This window comes from Pithys albifrons, chromosome Z (assembly GCF_047495875.1).
Source record: "Pithys albifrons albifrons isolate INPA30051 chromosome Z, PitAlb_v1, whole genome shotgun sequence".
NCBI classification, from domain to species: Eukaryota; Metazoa; Chordata; class Aves; order Passeriformes; family Thamnophilidae; genus Pithys; species Pithys albifrons.
The window spans coordinates 49,595,198-49,612,025 of NC_092497.1; the positions used below are offsets into that span (position 1 = coordinate 49,595,198).

Below are 16,828 nucleotides of genomic sequence, written 5' to 3' on the forward strand. Positions count from 1 at the left end.
GGTCACTAACATTTGTGACTCCTGGGGTGGCTGATGGGTATGGGTTCAGTGGAACAAATATAAAGCCAGTAGGAACTGTCTTTGTTTCTTATATGCCACAGGGGATATCACAACAGCTTGTGGCCACGGCATAAGAGGTTGAGAAGCATGTACTCATTCATCCAGAATCACCTCCTGTTGTTGGAATTATGCAGTTTTTCTCAACTGTTTTGCTATTGTATTTCTAAGTTAAAAACAACCAAAACAAAACAAAAAAAAACCCCACCCAAACAAACACAACTGGTCACCTGCTTGTGTTTATTCCTTCTCAGAGCAGTAGAGGGAGAAAAGAGATCAACTTAGAAGTCACAATGGTCAGTCTTTCTTACATTTAATTAGCCGCATAAATTCCAGCCAGATTCAAGAGGGTGATTAAGACAAAGAGGCCAAACTGAAGTTGCTCTGAATTAGCTTGCAGGAACCAAGAGTTTTTCCTGTAAAAAGAATGCACTATGAGAGGAGTGACAATTAAACCACAGCAACTGCTCTGGAGACTAATTTTTCTACTGTGTATAGCAGTGGATGAACAGGTTACCCTTCTGAAATACCTACTGCTGACCACTTAAAATTTCAGAATGTGGGATGCAAAACAGTTGCTTCAGTTCTTCTTTCCCTCACACTCCACCAAATTGAAATGAAGGATAATAATGCACTAAAAACTGAGATAAATATGCCCCATATCTTTGGATAGTATCTATCTACCAGACTGCTCATGAAGCTTAAGATCTGACAGATTCCAACATGGAAACAAAGAAAAAATCTTCAGTTGTGCGGCTCCTGAAGTCTTTAAACAACATGGCTTGAGATTTTTGGCAAGAGAGATGTCAGAACATCACACACAGAGAAAAAATAGTTACTTCTTCATGTTTTGAATACTCTGGCAAGTGGTGGGGATTCAACAGTTCCCTATGCAAATGTTTTCAGGTTTATGTCCAGTTTTCGGGTTTATTAAGGGAAGCCTCTAAGTCTGGTGTTAATGTCACTTTCCTGAAGGGCTCCATCTGTGGAGCCTAGATATCATTTGCACTGCAGACCACTTGGGAAGGAGTTTAAGACACAGATGTTGTGTGTCACATTGGCAAAACACTAATGGTGAGAAATTTCAGTAGGACTATTTTGCTTAGCCAAAACTAAGTACATTCTCACAGAAACCATGACTGATACTAATGACCAATACTCTGATGCTGATTTAAAAGCAATAAAAAATCCACCAGCTATTCACTGAGGAAATTTCTGGTGAGAAAACTTTTCCAAGGTAAGCAAATTTTGCAGCTGAATTTCTTGATATAAATGCTATTCATATCCTTCCCCATTGTCACTATGTGGCTACGCCTTCATTAAAGAGCCAGATGTTTGACAAAAATTTTAAAATAGCCTGCTACAAGGAACAATTGCATGGAAATTATCAGACAGGTGAAAATCTGCCTTTACAGTAATGTGAAGAACTCTGTATTAGTAGTTACTTTTGTCTGTGTCATCACATGTAACCATGTGTATGACTGACTGTCCCTCATCTGAATTCCTCCATCCTGTTAGTGCCAGTTCACAGTTCCCATGGAAGTTGACTCCTCCACAGACTGAGGCTGAAAGCACTTGGGATGAAAACTGCAAGTCTGCATATCAGGCAAAGGTGTGTCCTTTGGAAAATCATGACCAAGATCACTAAGTTTTATTCTTTGTCAGATAAAGTAATTTGAGATTTTCTATGTTAAAAAAGGAAGGCTGCTTGCCTACTTTTCCTTGGGTCTGCTGCAGACCTTTCACCACTAATGGACTCACAGTTTTATCCCTGCCCTTTCAGTCATTTAATTCCACGTTTACACATGATACAAATCCTACCATCAGAATACAAACACATCATCAGAAAGGCAAGAAGGTAATCAAACTGAGGCCAGGGCTGTTTCTGGGGAGTAGGGATATTCATGTGCTCTGCTTATTTTTAGCTAAAGATGGTGGGTAAATCTGAGCCAGCACATTCCTCATTCAATCTGTCCCTGGCTACTAACAGATGGTGCTTCCTCATGCCAAGCATTACTGCACTTTACATTGGCACTTTGTGTTAGGACACAAAGCTTGCCAAGTCCCTGCTAATCCTGCTGATGCCAGGAAAATTGATAATAAACAACTAGCCAGGGACACAGTCCCAAGTTTTCACTCTACCTTCAAAGCAGCACAGAAGCTGTACCAGTGCAACAGTGTGAACTGCTCTCCAGCTTGTGGCTATCAATGAAGCTAAGGAAGGTCCTAGACCGGGGAAAAAAGGGTCCTGAGGCCATGCTTGTATGTATCAAAAGATGGAGGGAGGTCCACATGCTTCATGGTAATCAGCTGTCTGCCTAAAACTGGTCTCTGAGAACCCTGACAACTGGGGTCTTAGTGTTCAAACATGTGAACTAATGGCAATTAATATCATTTACATTATATATATATATATATACACATATATATGTACATATATTACCTGGCAATGTAATTTTATTGTTTAGCATTTCTTAGTGACCCTTGAGCACTGAACATACCAAATTCAGTTTTACAGGTCTACTTGTTATGGCTACTAATCCTAAATGATAAGGTCACTTAAAAGTCCACAGACTCCTCTGAGGAACAAACTCTGTTTTATAGGTCGTCATGTTTATTCTTTGAATACAAGCATCCAAAATTCTTGAGCTGTAAAATTCCTGTTCCTTTCCAACAGATGCCTCAGTGCCCAGGCTTCTTTCTTGGATTGCTCGAAGCTTGGTATCCACAGCTTTTGGAGAGACGTCCAGCCAGGGTTTGAGAATGAGAACCAGAATGCTTCTGGTTTGGGGCAGCTCAGATGGTTTACTTGAGCCTCCCACTTCTGGGGCAGCCATCCCTGGCAACGGAGACAAATAAGGGGGGTTATTCAAGACTCATGCAAACATAGAAGAAAGGTGCTATGCCACCAGTAAACTACCCAAGCCTATCAGTTACACTACCCTTCCATCTACAGGCTATACCCACATCCCTTTGGATGTCAGAGGGGAAGCACTCCTCAAAGTGTCTGAGACAAGATCAGTCATGCTGCCAAGAGCCTGAATCTCAGATAAGGTCTGACTGCAAATGAACAGCATCAGCACATCCAAACTGAAATTCTAAGGCAAGGAGTTATCTTCTCATCATTATATATTGTTTTAATCTCATATATGCACACATTTAAAGATACATCTATTTTTTGAGGATCAAAAACAAGCCATGAATCTGACCAGGAGAACAAACTGTTTTTCATAATATTATTGACTAGGGCATCACAAAAGCACAGGGAAGGAATGAATACCTATGCCTGACCTATTCTATATTTTTCCATTGTTGTAGTCCTATCTGAGAGAGAGGACATTTGACCAGATTTGCACCAGATTCAAACAGCCAAGTCTGGTTAAATGTAATGCTTACCAGTTTGGATTGCCCATCACTTCAGCTCACCTTAGTAACTTCAAATATTTTCTTCATCTCCCTTCTACTGGCTGACCACATAGTGTATTGCTTAAGATTGTGATCAGCTAAAATACAGCCTTAATGGCTGTAGGATACCAAAGCCATTGACCAGTTCAATTACTGAACAAAAAAGGGGCTTTTTTGATTCATGCTGATAACTGAGCTTGTAGAGAGTTTAAAAAATTGCTATTGACTCTTTGTACATAAAACTGAAAACCTTCAAGCAATGTGGCAATTAAAATGAGTATCCACCAACTCAGAAACACATATGGTGAGAATTTTCAGCTTCAGCTGAATTTCAAGTAATGCTCTGTTACACCAACCAAATCCCCCACAGCAAATAGCCTCACACAACTGAACAGCTCTTGGTGTCTTTGAAATGGCTTTCTGGTGTTGTGGCTGGCACCCTTCTAAGACTACTGGGCTCTCAATGCTGGGCTACCTGATAAGACAGACATTGCTATCTGGTCTCTTATCAGTGTTATTTCAAAAGGATTAAACTAAGAGGAACAGGTCCAATTCCTCTCACGAACACACAACCTTCCTTACACATTGATGTTTCAGTGTTTAGTCACCAAATGTGGCCACAGACAATGGCATGTTGTCATTACAGGTTTTAATGTACCCACACATATTCAGAACCCCACAGCTATAGAGTGCTTAACACAGATCTTAAGACAGGAATCTCTAGTCCAGTCCTGTCTTTCAAACAGGTGTAATCATATCTAATTGCCTAGGGTAGAACTGAGTTAAGCCTTAAAACACCTCCAAAGACAGAGACCTACATGATGCTTCTGGGAAATCTGTTTCCAGATGTTCCAGGTCATCTAAAGGACAGCAACTTAGACTACTTTCTGTGGCCTGAAAAAAACTCTTCCATGAACAATTCAAGCCTTTGGCTGAAATGACCACCAGCTCAATGGTCAAGGTGCATGAGCTCAAGCACAATGAGGAAGCACATACGCTGGTTGTGCACCCACACCTTCTGCCAACATGTGAGGATGCACAAAACAATGGCACTGGAATACCCGTGGCTATTGGCTGGACAGAAATCTGGTGGCTAAACTTCATGGGACAAATCTGACCCCACTGCAACTTTAAGGCCTCTCTGAAACACAAGGACAAATTCACACATACCTTTTCTTTCCGTCTGATGTTTTCCCACACTCTGTTACACACCATGCACTCAAAGGTGTCAATGTAGTTGTCCTGGGTGATATCTCGCAATCCCCACTTGCGTTCCTTCATTGCCGCAAGCAGTCTTGGGTTGGAAATGTCTCCTTTCAGTTTCCACTGTAGGTAGGACTCATACTCTTCATCATTTCTATCCAGTATTTTGATATATTGGGCCAGCTCCTGAGGATGTGAAAAACTGGACACCAAGATTGCACTCTTGTTACTAGGAAGCCAGTCCACAATGCTGGGAGACCCAAAGTACACTGGTACTACTCCCAGCTTCAGTGGCCGCCAGAGTTTTTCAGTGATGTAATCCTCACAAATAGCATTTTCAAAAGCAAGAATGAACTTGTACTGTGCCAGTATTTTTAGAAAGCTCCCATCATCCATGGCAGCTGGATTTCTGAGATGTTGAGGAAGGTCTCTATTATGCAGACATTCCCCATATGAGTCTACTTCAATGTGGCACATCAGCTCACGCACATAGCTGTCCCGGTCAGAAGGGGGGTTGCAGTCAGACTGCACATATACAAGTGGTGCAAGTCTTTTCCTCAGGCTGTTTTTCATCTGCAGTGGGATCATGAACCTCAATGACTTCAGGACCTCTACATCCTCAAGGTACTGAGTTGTCAGGGGTAAGTGAGAATGGCGGCTAAAAGTTGCAGTGTGGTTGAATAGGGTGATGGTTGCTTCATGGAAGAGTTTATAGTTGTTTTTTGGTGACTCTTCATGGAAAAGGGCCCAATCATGATACTCTTTACGAGGGAGGGGTAAGCTGTCTATACTGAAGTCAGTACCTAGAAAAAAAAACAGTGTTCATCCTGCTCTTTCTTAACTGTCATGTGATACTACAATGACACAGTAATCTAGTTTTAATTTAGTACCAGCCCTACAACCATCACATTTCTGACACTAAAAGGCAGTTATTTTGAAGAGTGCAAGTCATACAAAGACACAAGTGTGTAATGACAGATATAACTGAATTTCACAGGAGAATCTAGAAGAGGGGGATCAGTAGGTAATACCAGAAATGTTTTCCTTTCATGTCAGTTTAAAGGACTCTCATTTCAGAGGATCACTAGGAATTTTTTATTTTAATGCACTGAAATGCAACTAGTAAGGTGCTTAATAATCCCCTGGATCTCTAAATAGGAGAACAGATGGTATTTCCTCTGTCATGTGAGGGAACTGGTTACTGCAGGGCTCAATCTGGTTCTAGTAACAAAAGAACAAAAAGGATGTTAAAATATTGGACAGGGTTAAGGAGAAAAAGTGCAGGAATGACTTAAAGTTTTGGAAAGACATTTTACTACACTGGAGATTTCGCAAGGCAAGCTGTTAACTTACCAAAGAGAAAATTAAGAGGTGATGTATCACAGCTGCCTTCCAGATACATAAAACAGTAGCTTCTGGCAGAAGACATCTCCTCACACTAATGCCAAAAGTAGAAGAACCATGTCTAAACTCTAAGAACAGACAATCACAGAACAACTTAGGAAAACTGTAGTAGATGCTTTAGGACAAACCTAGAAGATTTTTCTCAAAGGCTGGTCTGTGCAAAAATGAGTTGAAAATACCAGCTCATGAATCTGGCTCTTGGTCTCCCTTCAGTGCCACTGCACTACACTTGTATGACTAGCCTTACTGCTGATTAAATGCAAAGTTGCTTAATCTCTGCCAAGGTGCTTCCTCGTTGTCTTAGAACTGCATGTTTTCCACTGTCTCAGTTTAAAAGAAAACTAAGATGTCTATCTGTGCTATGAAGCAAGCCTCTTCCCAACAACCACCACAACCTCTGAAGAGACTTTAATCAGAAAACGTATAGAAAAGGGTAACGGTTCTTTACTACAAATATATACATACTTATATATAACCAAAAAACCCAGAACAGAAAAAACAGCAACACCATGACCAAAAACTTTCAAACACATCAAGTCCTCTCTCTGCCCCTTTGGTGCAGTTATATCTGCAGACAGCAGAGGCAACGCCAGGCCATGGGAGGCAGTGGCCACGACAGTCCCTCACGGACTCCAGCGAGGCCAAGATGGCACCAAGGACAGGTGCTGGTTCCAAAAAAAATTCATGCGGCAATGGCAGTCACAAGGGACAAGCTGAAATGTTTCCCATGGGCAGTATAAAGATCCTCTCCTCATCCTTTGTCTGAAAGCCCTGCAGGGGTACGGAGTTAGCAGATGCTCTGCAGAGGACATCAGCCCTTAAGGAGTCTGTAGCAAATCCAGGTAGCAGCGACTGCTCTATTTCTCCCTGAAGAAACAGCACAGAGTGGGGCTGAGCCAATGGAGCTCCCTCTAAGTGCTTCCACCAGCCCAGCAAATGGTGACTGGCAGGCACAGCAGCCAGAGGAGAGAAGTGAGGCAAAAAAAGGGACAAAAACCTCTCTCCCCCTCCCCCCTCCACCTTCCCCTAATCCTCTCCAGCCATTAAGTTGGAATGCAAAGCTATCAGCCACCCATTTGTTAGCTGTAGTCTGGGCTTTCAGCTCCCAAACCTCTGTTTTGTAAGGGAGAGAAAAAAAAATCCATGAAAGATTTTGAAACTATAACATCCACTTAAGTAAAAGCATTGAATATAAAAAACTTTTAACTCGCACTGTCAACCAAGAAAGGTCCAAAATCTGAAACACTGAGCAGCTGTCTTAGAAAACACCACAGATCCCTGTCTTTGGATAAGCTGCTCTTCAACCTGTGGCAAACTAACCTTTGTTTAGCAAACTCCATGGTTGAGTGCATCTAGAACAATTGGGCACATAATGTCTTAAACAAGCTGTTTTCAAACCAAGTAAGGGAAATGGCTACCAAGAAGCAGATTCTATGGAGGTGGCTTTCTTGATACCAACTTACCCCTTTACCATAAGACACATCTGTGCAGTCGTAAGAAGCTGGGTCACCCCAAGGGATTTATAAACAGAACATCAGTTGCCCTGCCTCAGAGGCAGGTGTCATAACACCGACTCAGTCACACTTGTAACTTTTCATTCCCATCCTACCCTTGACCTCAAACCACCGATGGCAAATAAGAGGGTGCTAGCAAAAGTCTTACACAGCATATTGATGTAAAAAACAGAACACAAAGAAGATAGAAAATTGCCCAGTGGTCTTTGCAGCTGCATGAGCCTGCTAAGATGACTCCAAGGGGAACCTTATAAAGCCAGTATAAGACTTCACTACTGCAGTGAAGATAGAAGTTAGCTTCCAGTACCATAAAAATCTCCTATAGAGCAAGATCCTTCAAGAGCATCAAGTGGGATTTTTTAAGACCACTAAGATTATGACCTTCCATTTTCCACCAAGACTGGTCCCAAGCCTTCAGCACTAAAAGGGTGAAGGGTGTACCACTCAAAGAAAGATGCTATTTGCTTCTTTTTTTCACGTGTTATAGTGATACAAAAAGGTGACAAAAACTGAAAGTGAAGCAAATTCTTACAGCAAAGTCTATAAAGTCTATCTGGTTTTGAAAAGACTTTGTTTTAACTGATGCCAAGAAGAGAAGCAACAGTGCATACTGACAATAGTGAAATGCTATGGATTGACACCATAGCACTTCAGCTCAGTCTCTTGCAAGAGTGCTCCCTCTTTAAAGTAGTACTGCAGAGAAGGTGGGGGAGAAACACAGGCAAGAATGAGAGAAAGACAAAAAGGCAAATGCAAAATTTACTAAACTAGGAGATAGTTAAGTTAGGCAAAGGAGAAACTTAAACACAAATGCACTATAAAATCACAGAATCATTTAGGTCGGAAAAGACCTCTAAGAACATTGAGTCCAACCGTTGACTGATCATCATCTTGCTGACTAGACCACGGCACTAAGTGCCACGTCCAGCTGTTTTGTGAACACCTCCAGGAACGGTGACTCTACCACCTCACTAGGCAGTCCATTCCCGTGTTTAACAACCCTGTTCATGAGGAAATTGCTCCTGAACCTACCCTGGTGCAGCAGCTTCAGGCTGTGTCCTTTCATCTTGTCACGTTTCCCTGCTTGGGAGATGTCAGCCCCCATTTGGCTACAACCTCCTTTCAGATAGCTGTAGGAAAGCATTAAGGTCTCCCTGAGATTCTTTTTCTGCAGATTTATCAACCCCAGCTTCCCTCAGCCACTTCTCATAGGACTTAGTTCTCTAGACCCCTCCCCAGCAATGTCACCCTTCTCTGGACATGTTACAGCACCTTGATGTCTTTCTTGAAGTGATGGCCCAGAACTGACAACAGTTCAGATCAAAGCACACCAGAATGGCTGAGTCTAATACAACACTTCATCCATCTCAGTCTAGCAAGACAAAAATTATTAAAGGGAAGATAACATCAGCATGTTCCCTCCCCATAAGATAAAGGAAATTTGAGAGGATAAATAAAAGCACAACAAGACTAGAACTATGAGCAATTTCAACTTCCAAACTATTAATTTGGAAGTCTTAGGTAAGTGTCAAAGTGCAGAGGAGAAAGATACATGCTGTTAGAAGTTTTGCATTTTAGGAGACATCTTTCATTCAGGAGTCACAGTTCAACAATTCAAGTCTCCAGCACAGGACAAATGGACATCCTCCTCCCTTAAGAGCAGCACCCCTGAGGCTCTGACAGATGCAGCTCATGCTGACTCAGTCACATTGGCAGCTCATGCCAAACACTACACTCTGTGAACTATGTGACACTGAAAAGGTGGAGTTAGGAATCCCTGACAAAAGCAGAGACAAAGTCTAACAAGTGGACACCACATCCCATGTACAAACAGGAGGTGGTGGCATTTGGCAAAGTCATTGACAACACCTACGGGCTTCCCGGGCCAGGACAGTAAATCAAGCTGTAGAAAAAGTTGGTGTTTCTAGCAAAGCAGTTATTCTAGAAAACATCTAAATTCCATAATTTTTATTAGTACTTTCCCTAATCTTTGGATCATTCTTCTCTTGACTAGCTTATTGAACAAAATTAAAGCATTGTCTTTGAAAGGGGAAACTGTGCTCTGACCCAGCCTTAGCGTGGACATTCAGATATTCAAGCTTTCACTCAGCAGGCTGTTTAGAGGGAAATTTTGTAACAGGAAAACATGCCTTTTTGCAGGGTCACAGCTCAGTACATCAAGGGGCTGGAGGGGAGGCTGGGAGAGAGAGAGAGGAGAGAGAAAAAGACAGTCTCTTTTCTTTTCTCTGGATTTTAGCATTGTGAGATCATTTACCTGGTTCAAAAATAAGTTACAATTTTGAATATTTTGACACTTTTCTTTACACAGTTCACAGCCAGCAACACTAGAAAAAGAAAAAAAAACTCAACAGGAAGAGTCTTTTGTCCAGTATAAATAGTCCTTTAAAAATATGAAAGTAAACTGTGTCCACAAGCCTGCTAAAAATGAGTAATAGTCCTTCTAATACTGAAATAGACAAACAAAATTACTACCAGAGACCAAAATCACTAGACTTCACAGTTTTCTTTTGATGCAATCCAGCTTTCCTTGTCTTTAATTGGGTCAGCTTCTCATTCCTTTGCCATTATTCCTTTGCTTGCATGCTTGACCACTATTATTAACAATTGACAAAGCTGACCTACTTGGAGATCTGAAAGATTAGTGCTGAGAAGTTTTTGGCTCACTGTTAACAATCAAGCTAAAGGCCCTTCTCTTCTATATTTCCGGTTCACCTGGATTCTGATTGAGTGAATGTAATTCAAGACCCTGCTTTATTTTGTTTTGTTTCCAGACAAAAGATTTGAACCTACCAGTCAGAGAAAAAAAAATTGAATTTATTTTTTCACATAAAATTCATTTTTTCTTTCAAAACCAACTGTATGGGGGAAAATAATTAATGAATTAAGATCTACTTTTAAAAGATGTGTCTTTTGTGTTTTATATATTAACTTTATAGTATATGTAGTGGCAAGTTTCTGGCAGAGCCAGACCAGCTCAGAAGGCTGCACTAGCTGCTGCTCCCTGTGCAGAATCAATAGGTTTCTTTCACTACTTTTCATTTACAGTCTGCTAGCAATCTCTTGGCATATGGGGCAGGGAAGTTGCACGGTTAGGAGCAAGGGCATTATTTTTAGACAAAAGGCTTGCAGAAGTGCAAAAAAGGCCTTGCAGAACCTCTTCTAGGGGTGACAAGCCAGAAGACTAGAAAAAGCTGGCTTGATCTCAGACTGTCTTTAAATGCCTTGGCAACTACATGAAATTGTCTTTTCTCCCATGAACAGGGAGTGCATGTGACTGGAAAGCAGCATGAGACAAGGCATCAGTCATCCCACAGACATGCAGTCACTTTTCAGAGTACTTTTACAGAGAACACACATCTTTGAATGGTATTCAGCACCAGGCAAAGTTTAGCCCAATGAGCTGTGTAAATTTCCTATTCTCCAATTGCCATCTAGGATGTTTAATCTCCAAAGGAAAATAACTAAGCAGGAAAGAAAGCTACTTTTAAAAAGAAACAGATTCTTACCATAGAACAGAAATGCTCTTGTCATCTGATCATGCTGGTAGGTCTTGTTGATAGTAAAGAAACAAACATGCTCTCCACACTGACGGAGTCTTCCTGTCTCTCCAGTCAGGGGAGACCACCAGAGCAGAACAGGATAGTGGCTTACATCAGATCCTGTCTTGAAGCTGCTATGAGGGTCCTGGTTCTTAAACTGAAAGGCGTTTTTCTTCCCAGGCTTGAATGAGATGCTGTGTAAACTGGAGATTACTGACACCTTGTTCTCTGAGTTGCCCAGTTCGGTGATAACCTTCAGAGAAATAAACACATATCACAACCTGTGACTGTCATTAGCCAGGACATCTGCTTGACATATCAGAATTTAAGCATCAAGTACTAAGTCTGTATGTGAAGTTTCTGTCAATCAAATTAGATGCATTTCATTGACTGCAGTCACCATTCAGGTGATCTTATGTTAGAACAGCAAAAGCTTTAATTTGAATTTATAAGGAAGAGGAAGGAAATAAATTTCTATAGTGAGATATGGCCACATCACATATGATTTAATAACACAACTTCTGCTTTCTCGCTGGAAAATGCACAGAACTGCCATTCAGTAGTTAGGTTTCTTCTGGAAATTAGTTGCTAAAAAATCCCACAAAGTTTTCATGTGTCTGTGGAGCTAGCACTGCCTCCTTGCCTAATGAATTCAAACACATGGAGGCAGTGCTGGATGGAGGCAATGCAACACAACATGGTATGTCACAACACTCCTGAGAAACTCTTCCAGGAGCCAAGGAGCTATACAATAAAGATGTTCTCTCTGTGATGCCACTTCTGGAGTCAGCTATTTCCACCAGGCCAATGTTACTGGCAGTTTCTGTAAACATTTATGTTAAAGCATAGACAGAAAAAGTCTGTTCCTTTCAGTGTTCTCCCTCATCTGACAGAATTGTGTCCTGCTTTGACAGCAATCTCATACATAGCCCGACCCTTTGCCCCTGTACCTGAAGCGTCACCACAAGGAAAAAGGCAGCTGCAAAACAGAAGCAAGATGCCCACAGTATCTTCCTCCTCATCCTGCACTACCAGGTCAGCCAGAGCAGTTACAGCTTGGCATTGGGAAGGTCAGCTTGTCTGAAGTCTTTAGCTTTTGCTGCTGGGCTTTCCGACTTCATCCTTACTGCTCTTCATGGTGACTGTTGCTGGAAAAGAGCAGAGCATCAACAAAGACTGCTCCTCAAGCTCAGTGGTTAGTTTGATGTCCACCCATAGCTTTCTGTAGGTGCCAGAGCCACATTTTAGCCAGGTACCCAGGAAGCGGTCTGCACAAAACAACACTCTTGCTCACATAGCCTGCATCTACTCTCCTTGTGGTCATCCTAGAGATCTTCTCTTAGCAGGGTCACACATTTTCTCATCCTTGCAATCAGCGTAGAGAAATGCTGATGACCCCAGCTCAGTCCTATGTGGGGAAGGCAGCTATTTTCCTGAGTTTCCAAATGTCAAACTCTGCCACTTTTCAGCAGATTCACGAACAGGGGAGCAATGGAAGACTTTCCTTCACTGGGCAAGCCCTGAAAATGGTACTCGGAGAAGGCACACAACTACCTGGCCTTGGGACTTACTACATTGCAGTCTTCTGGGATTTCCCTTCATGTGCACATAAAATGCTTGTGCAAAATGCTTTACATCCAATGCAGAGAGAAAATAATGACACAGTGTATACACAAAAAATCTCACCACACCTAAAAACACCTTCATTTTACAAGTTCCCCTTTCCCACTAATCTACATTGGTGCTGGTCTGCCTCTCCTCAAATAACTCTTTTCCCTTCCCCAATGCTATTTTTAGCTTTCACAGAGCCCTACTGTTTTGCTGCATGCTGTTTTTTATTATGTGAAAATCCTGACTCCTGGCAACAGAAGTTGCAAACTCTAGCTTCAATTTACAAAAGAAAGAGAAAAAAAGGGAAGGGGAAGGGGAAGGGGAAGGGGAAGGGGAAGGGGAAGGGGAAGGGGAAGGGGAAGGGGAAGGGGAAGGAGAAGGGAAAGGGAAAGGGAAAGGGAAAGGGAAAGGGAAAGGGAAAGGGAAAGGGAAAGGGAAAGGAAGGGAAAAGGGAAAGGAAAGGAAAAGGGAAAGGAAAGGGAAGGGAAGGGAAGGGAGAAAGAAAAAGAAAGAAAAAGAAAGAAAAGAAAGAAGAAAGAAAAGAAAAAGAAAGAAAGAAAGAAAGAAAGAAAGAAAGAAAGAAAGAAAGAAAGAAAGAAAGAAAGAAAGAAAGAAAGAAAGAAAGAAAGAAAGAAAGAAAGAAAGAAAGAAAGAAAGAAAGAAAGAAAGAAGAAAGAAAGAACTGTGTCACTCAATACAGAGAAGTAAATTTTGAAAATGTGAGTATTCTGAAAGCTCAGAAAGCAGAAACACACAGAAAAAAATGTTTTATTTTTAAATTCCTCTCTTTCAGAGCTATGCCTTTTATAATTTATGCTGGCTTTCCGGTCTACTTTTCCCCCATTCTAATCCTAATCACTGTCCTAGTTACAAGGGCCAGGACCAGTTTATCACTGTGTATGCAAAACTGTATTCTACAGCCTCTATGACACTTCTTATGAACTGTTAATAATGGATAATCTGCAGCAGCTGCCCAGAGCACACCTGACACTTCAGGCTACAAACTGGGTGTTACAGAACTCCATGAGGAATGTTTCTCCAGGAGAATGTTTCACACCAGTGACTCAGCTGTGATAACTGCCCTCCAAGGAGGCATCAGCACCTTCACACAGCTTGAAGGGTCATCTCTGCTCATGGGCCATTAGGGACTGGCACAACAGGCAGTTGAAACGACCTAAACCACCAAAGCTTCCAAAAATATCCCACGACTCATAGAGTTAAAACACCCATTGTGGAACTCCCCACCCCCGGGGGGAAGTGCTGGGCATTCCCACCTGAACGTGAATGTATATAATCTTCACGTTTGGGGACTTGGGGTGCCACTCGTGGGATCCAGAGGAAGACCAGAAACTCAACAGGACTGCAACCATTATCCTCATCAATAGGTTTTCCTTTTACTTTGTGACTATATGGTGGTCAGCCCAGGGGCTAATGAACGCCATTCTGTTCGTGCCCCAGGGTGCTGGGTTATACATCTGGGTTTTGTGGGTCAAAACCAATTTTTCTTTGTATCATTGTATTTATTGTAATCTTTTTATTAAAGTGTAACTCTGACTTGTAATCTCAAGTCAGGTTCATTTCTCTCACTGCCTACTGCCTACTGTAGAAGTATCACTCTGGTGCTGGCAGATAAAGCAAAAAACTTACACTGTTTCTGCTTCACTGCCTGCCACATGAGTTCATCCCTTCCCCTCAAACATCAGAAAGGCCTCTTTAGAAAAACATCACATGGAACCCTGCTGTGCAAGTTATGCTCTGCAAAGGCCTTGCTTTTGAAAGTCTGTGTGGGTGGAAAAGTGCACGGCTTCCACTTAAGTCCTTCTCAAATCAGGCAGGATCTTCTACAAGGCACCTTCTGTGCCTCCTGCAGTACATCCAAAAAGGGGCTGAATTCTGCCCACTTCTGTGTGGGCACCTGGAGCTGAACAGTATCTTTAACACCACATCTTACCCTGTGCATGGCAAAAGATTCTGTGACTCACTGAATGCCTCCCTACTCCCTGCCCTGGTAAAACAGTAGTAATCATCACATTTTTAGGTACTGTTCTAGAGGGGGAACTGCCCCACAACATGGGTGTGCTGAGCTTTTTGACGCAGGCTATCGCACTGAGCCACGGTTTCATTCTTGTAAGTGCGGTGCCCAACAAGCACGACTTCTGCCCAGCGGTGCGGTGTGTGTACTTGCAGTGGGCCAGGCAAGGCTTCATCCTGTCCCAACTCCACTGAACAAGGATGACCTTGCAGCATTTTTCCTTCCAAACTTCCTGCCAAGTAGTTCTCCCTGCAGCCTCTTCTTTCAGCCCTGTCTTGCCGCAATTCACCGGGCTCAGCATCCCAGCCAGGGTTTTGCCTGCTCCCCGAAAAGCTGCCGCTTCCCTTCCCGAGGCTCTGCCCACCCCGCAGCGCCGGCCTCGCTCCCCGCCCGCGGGTTGGGCATCCTCCGCCCGGGCGCCCGCCGCTGTACTCACCCCGAAAAAGTCGCTCCCGCCGCTGACCCCCTCCGTTTGGATCTGAGGGCGTTTAGGGTGTTTTTGGTTGGTTTTATTTAACTTTCCGTTTGGCACCCTGTGGGACGCGGCGTGGGGGCGGCGCCGGGGCGGTGCGGCTCCTTCTCTCCCTCCCTCCCTCCCTCCGCCGCGAGGCGGGGAAGGGTCAGCGCTCCGCGGGGTCCCTGGGGCGTTGGGCAGGGAACGCGCAGAGCTCATCGACATAAGAGCGCCAGCACTTCCCTCCGCCCTGCTGCTCTTCTGCAAACCCCGCACTGTAAGACCACATATAATCCCCAAAATAAATCCGCCTCTGTCATTCCCATAGCTGTTGGCATAATCGCGCTCTTGGTGGTTTTATTATCTTTACAACAATGCCGATGCTATCCTGACGGAGACTTCAGGCGGGCTGCCTGAAGCCAGCGGACTGTCAGAAAAAGAAATGCGTCATGGCAGCTGGGAAGCCCCGAAGAGCCAGGAGAGCCGGCCCGTGTTCGCCGAGGGAACGAATCCCTGTCCCTTTGGCGCGCCGCTGCGGCAGCCATCCCGCAGCTTGAGACCATGCCTTGCTTCCAGTCTTGCCAAGGCGTCCCCGCGGGGCCATGGGTACCGACCATGGAACGGTCCTGTCTGCCCGCTCGGGCCTTCCTGAGGCTGGCAGCCACTTTATGCCCCTTTGGCTGTTGAAGATGTTTCTTCTGAAAGGTTGGTTCTGCTAACTCAGGGCAGAGCCCGCATTTACACACCTGATACAGACATAGGAACCACACATATTGTTTTGTAATTCATCTGTCTCATACCTTCACATTTGTATTAACACAGAAATACTTGATACCTATACACTTGTTCATAGGTACTTGTATTTACACATAAACACTTGAAATTGAGGTGTCTGCTGTTTTTAACCCAGATGTGGCAGGCCTGGGAGGGTGCAAGGGGGTGATTACCTGAGGGAGTGGATGGAGGATGAATTCCAGAGGAGGCAGATGGGACACCTGATGTGTCTGAACCGAAATGCATGGCTGATAAAATTTGCAAATGTTATGTACACAGCTCATTTCCTTAGGATAATGCCTACAGCTTTCCTGAGAGGCTCATAGGCAGAAAACCTGAATCCAGCCCTCTGCAGCAGTGTCAGAGGTCCATGCCATGCTGGCTGTGTCCCCTTTCCACCAGTTATTCTTGTCAGCCCCTTTGGAGCAGCACTCACCTCTTGCTGCATATACTGCACCACAGAACTTTGGTTTTTCTGTGAACTACCTGGCTGCTCCTAAGATGAGAACTAGCAACAGACACTGCAGTGCTGGGACATGCAGATTCACTTGTCCTGTTTAATGGTTCATCACAGCTCTTGTCCTATTTGTGTTTTCCTCACAAAGGTTCTAGCTGCTGGAGTCATATTTTTAAGTAGCAGCTTTCAGGTGGGGCTTTAACACTATCTTGAAAGTATGATTACAGACATTTGACCTGTAACATTAAAGTTTCCACTGACTCTAAGACATGAGGCATGCAGCAAGAATCTCCAGTTTTGTAAAGCAGATCCATGCAAAAGCAGGATCTTCCTTTTGCAGGCCTGTGACTAAGGCTT

The 16,828-nt window shown here is 43.3% G+C and overlaps 1 protein-coding gene across 1 annotated transcript; it reads right to left on the reverse strand.

Annotated features, from left to right (window-relative positions):
- Positions 1-283: 283 nt before the first annotated feature.
- Positions 284-15,478, reverse strand: FUT10 (fucosyltransferase 10). Its single transcript, XM_071581331.1, has 5 exons — positions 15,223-15,478; positions 12,094-12,291; positions 11,111-11,396; positions 4,633-5,468; positions 284-2,896 (listed from the first exon to the last, which is right to left on the reverse strand). The coding sequence occupies exons 2-5, from the start codon at positions 12,163-12,165 to the stop codon at positions 2,672-2,674; spliced, it is 1,419 nt and encodes a 472-aa protein (XP_071437432.1). The 5' UTR covers positions 12,166-12,291; positions 15,223-15,478; the 3' UTR covers positions 284-2,671.
- Positions 15,479-16,828: the final 1,350 nt, after the last annotated feature.

Coding starts and splice junctions, on each gene's coding strand:
- FUT10 (XM_071581331.1), bottom strand. CDS start 12,165: ATGAGGAGGAAGATACTGTGGGCATCTTGCTTCTGTTTTGCAGCTGCC. Junction 11,397..12,093: donor TCCTTGTGGTGACGCTTCAG/GTACAGGGGCAA, acceptor ATTTCTCTGAAG/GTTATCACCGAACTGGGCAA. Junction 2,897..4,632: donor ACATCAGACGGAAAGAAAAG/GTATGTGTGAAT, acceptor CTCCGTTGCCAG/GGATGGCTGCCCCAGAAGTG.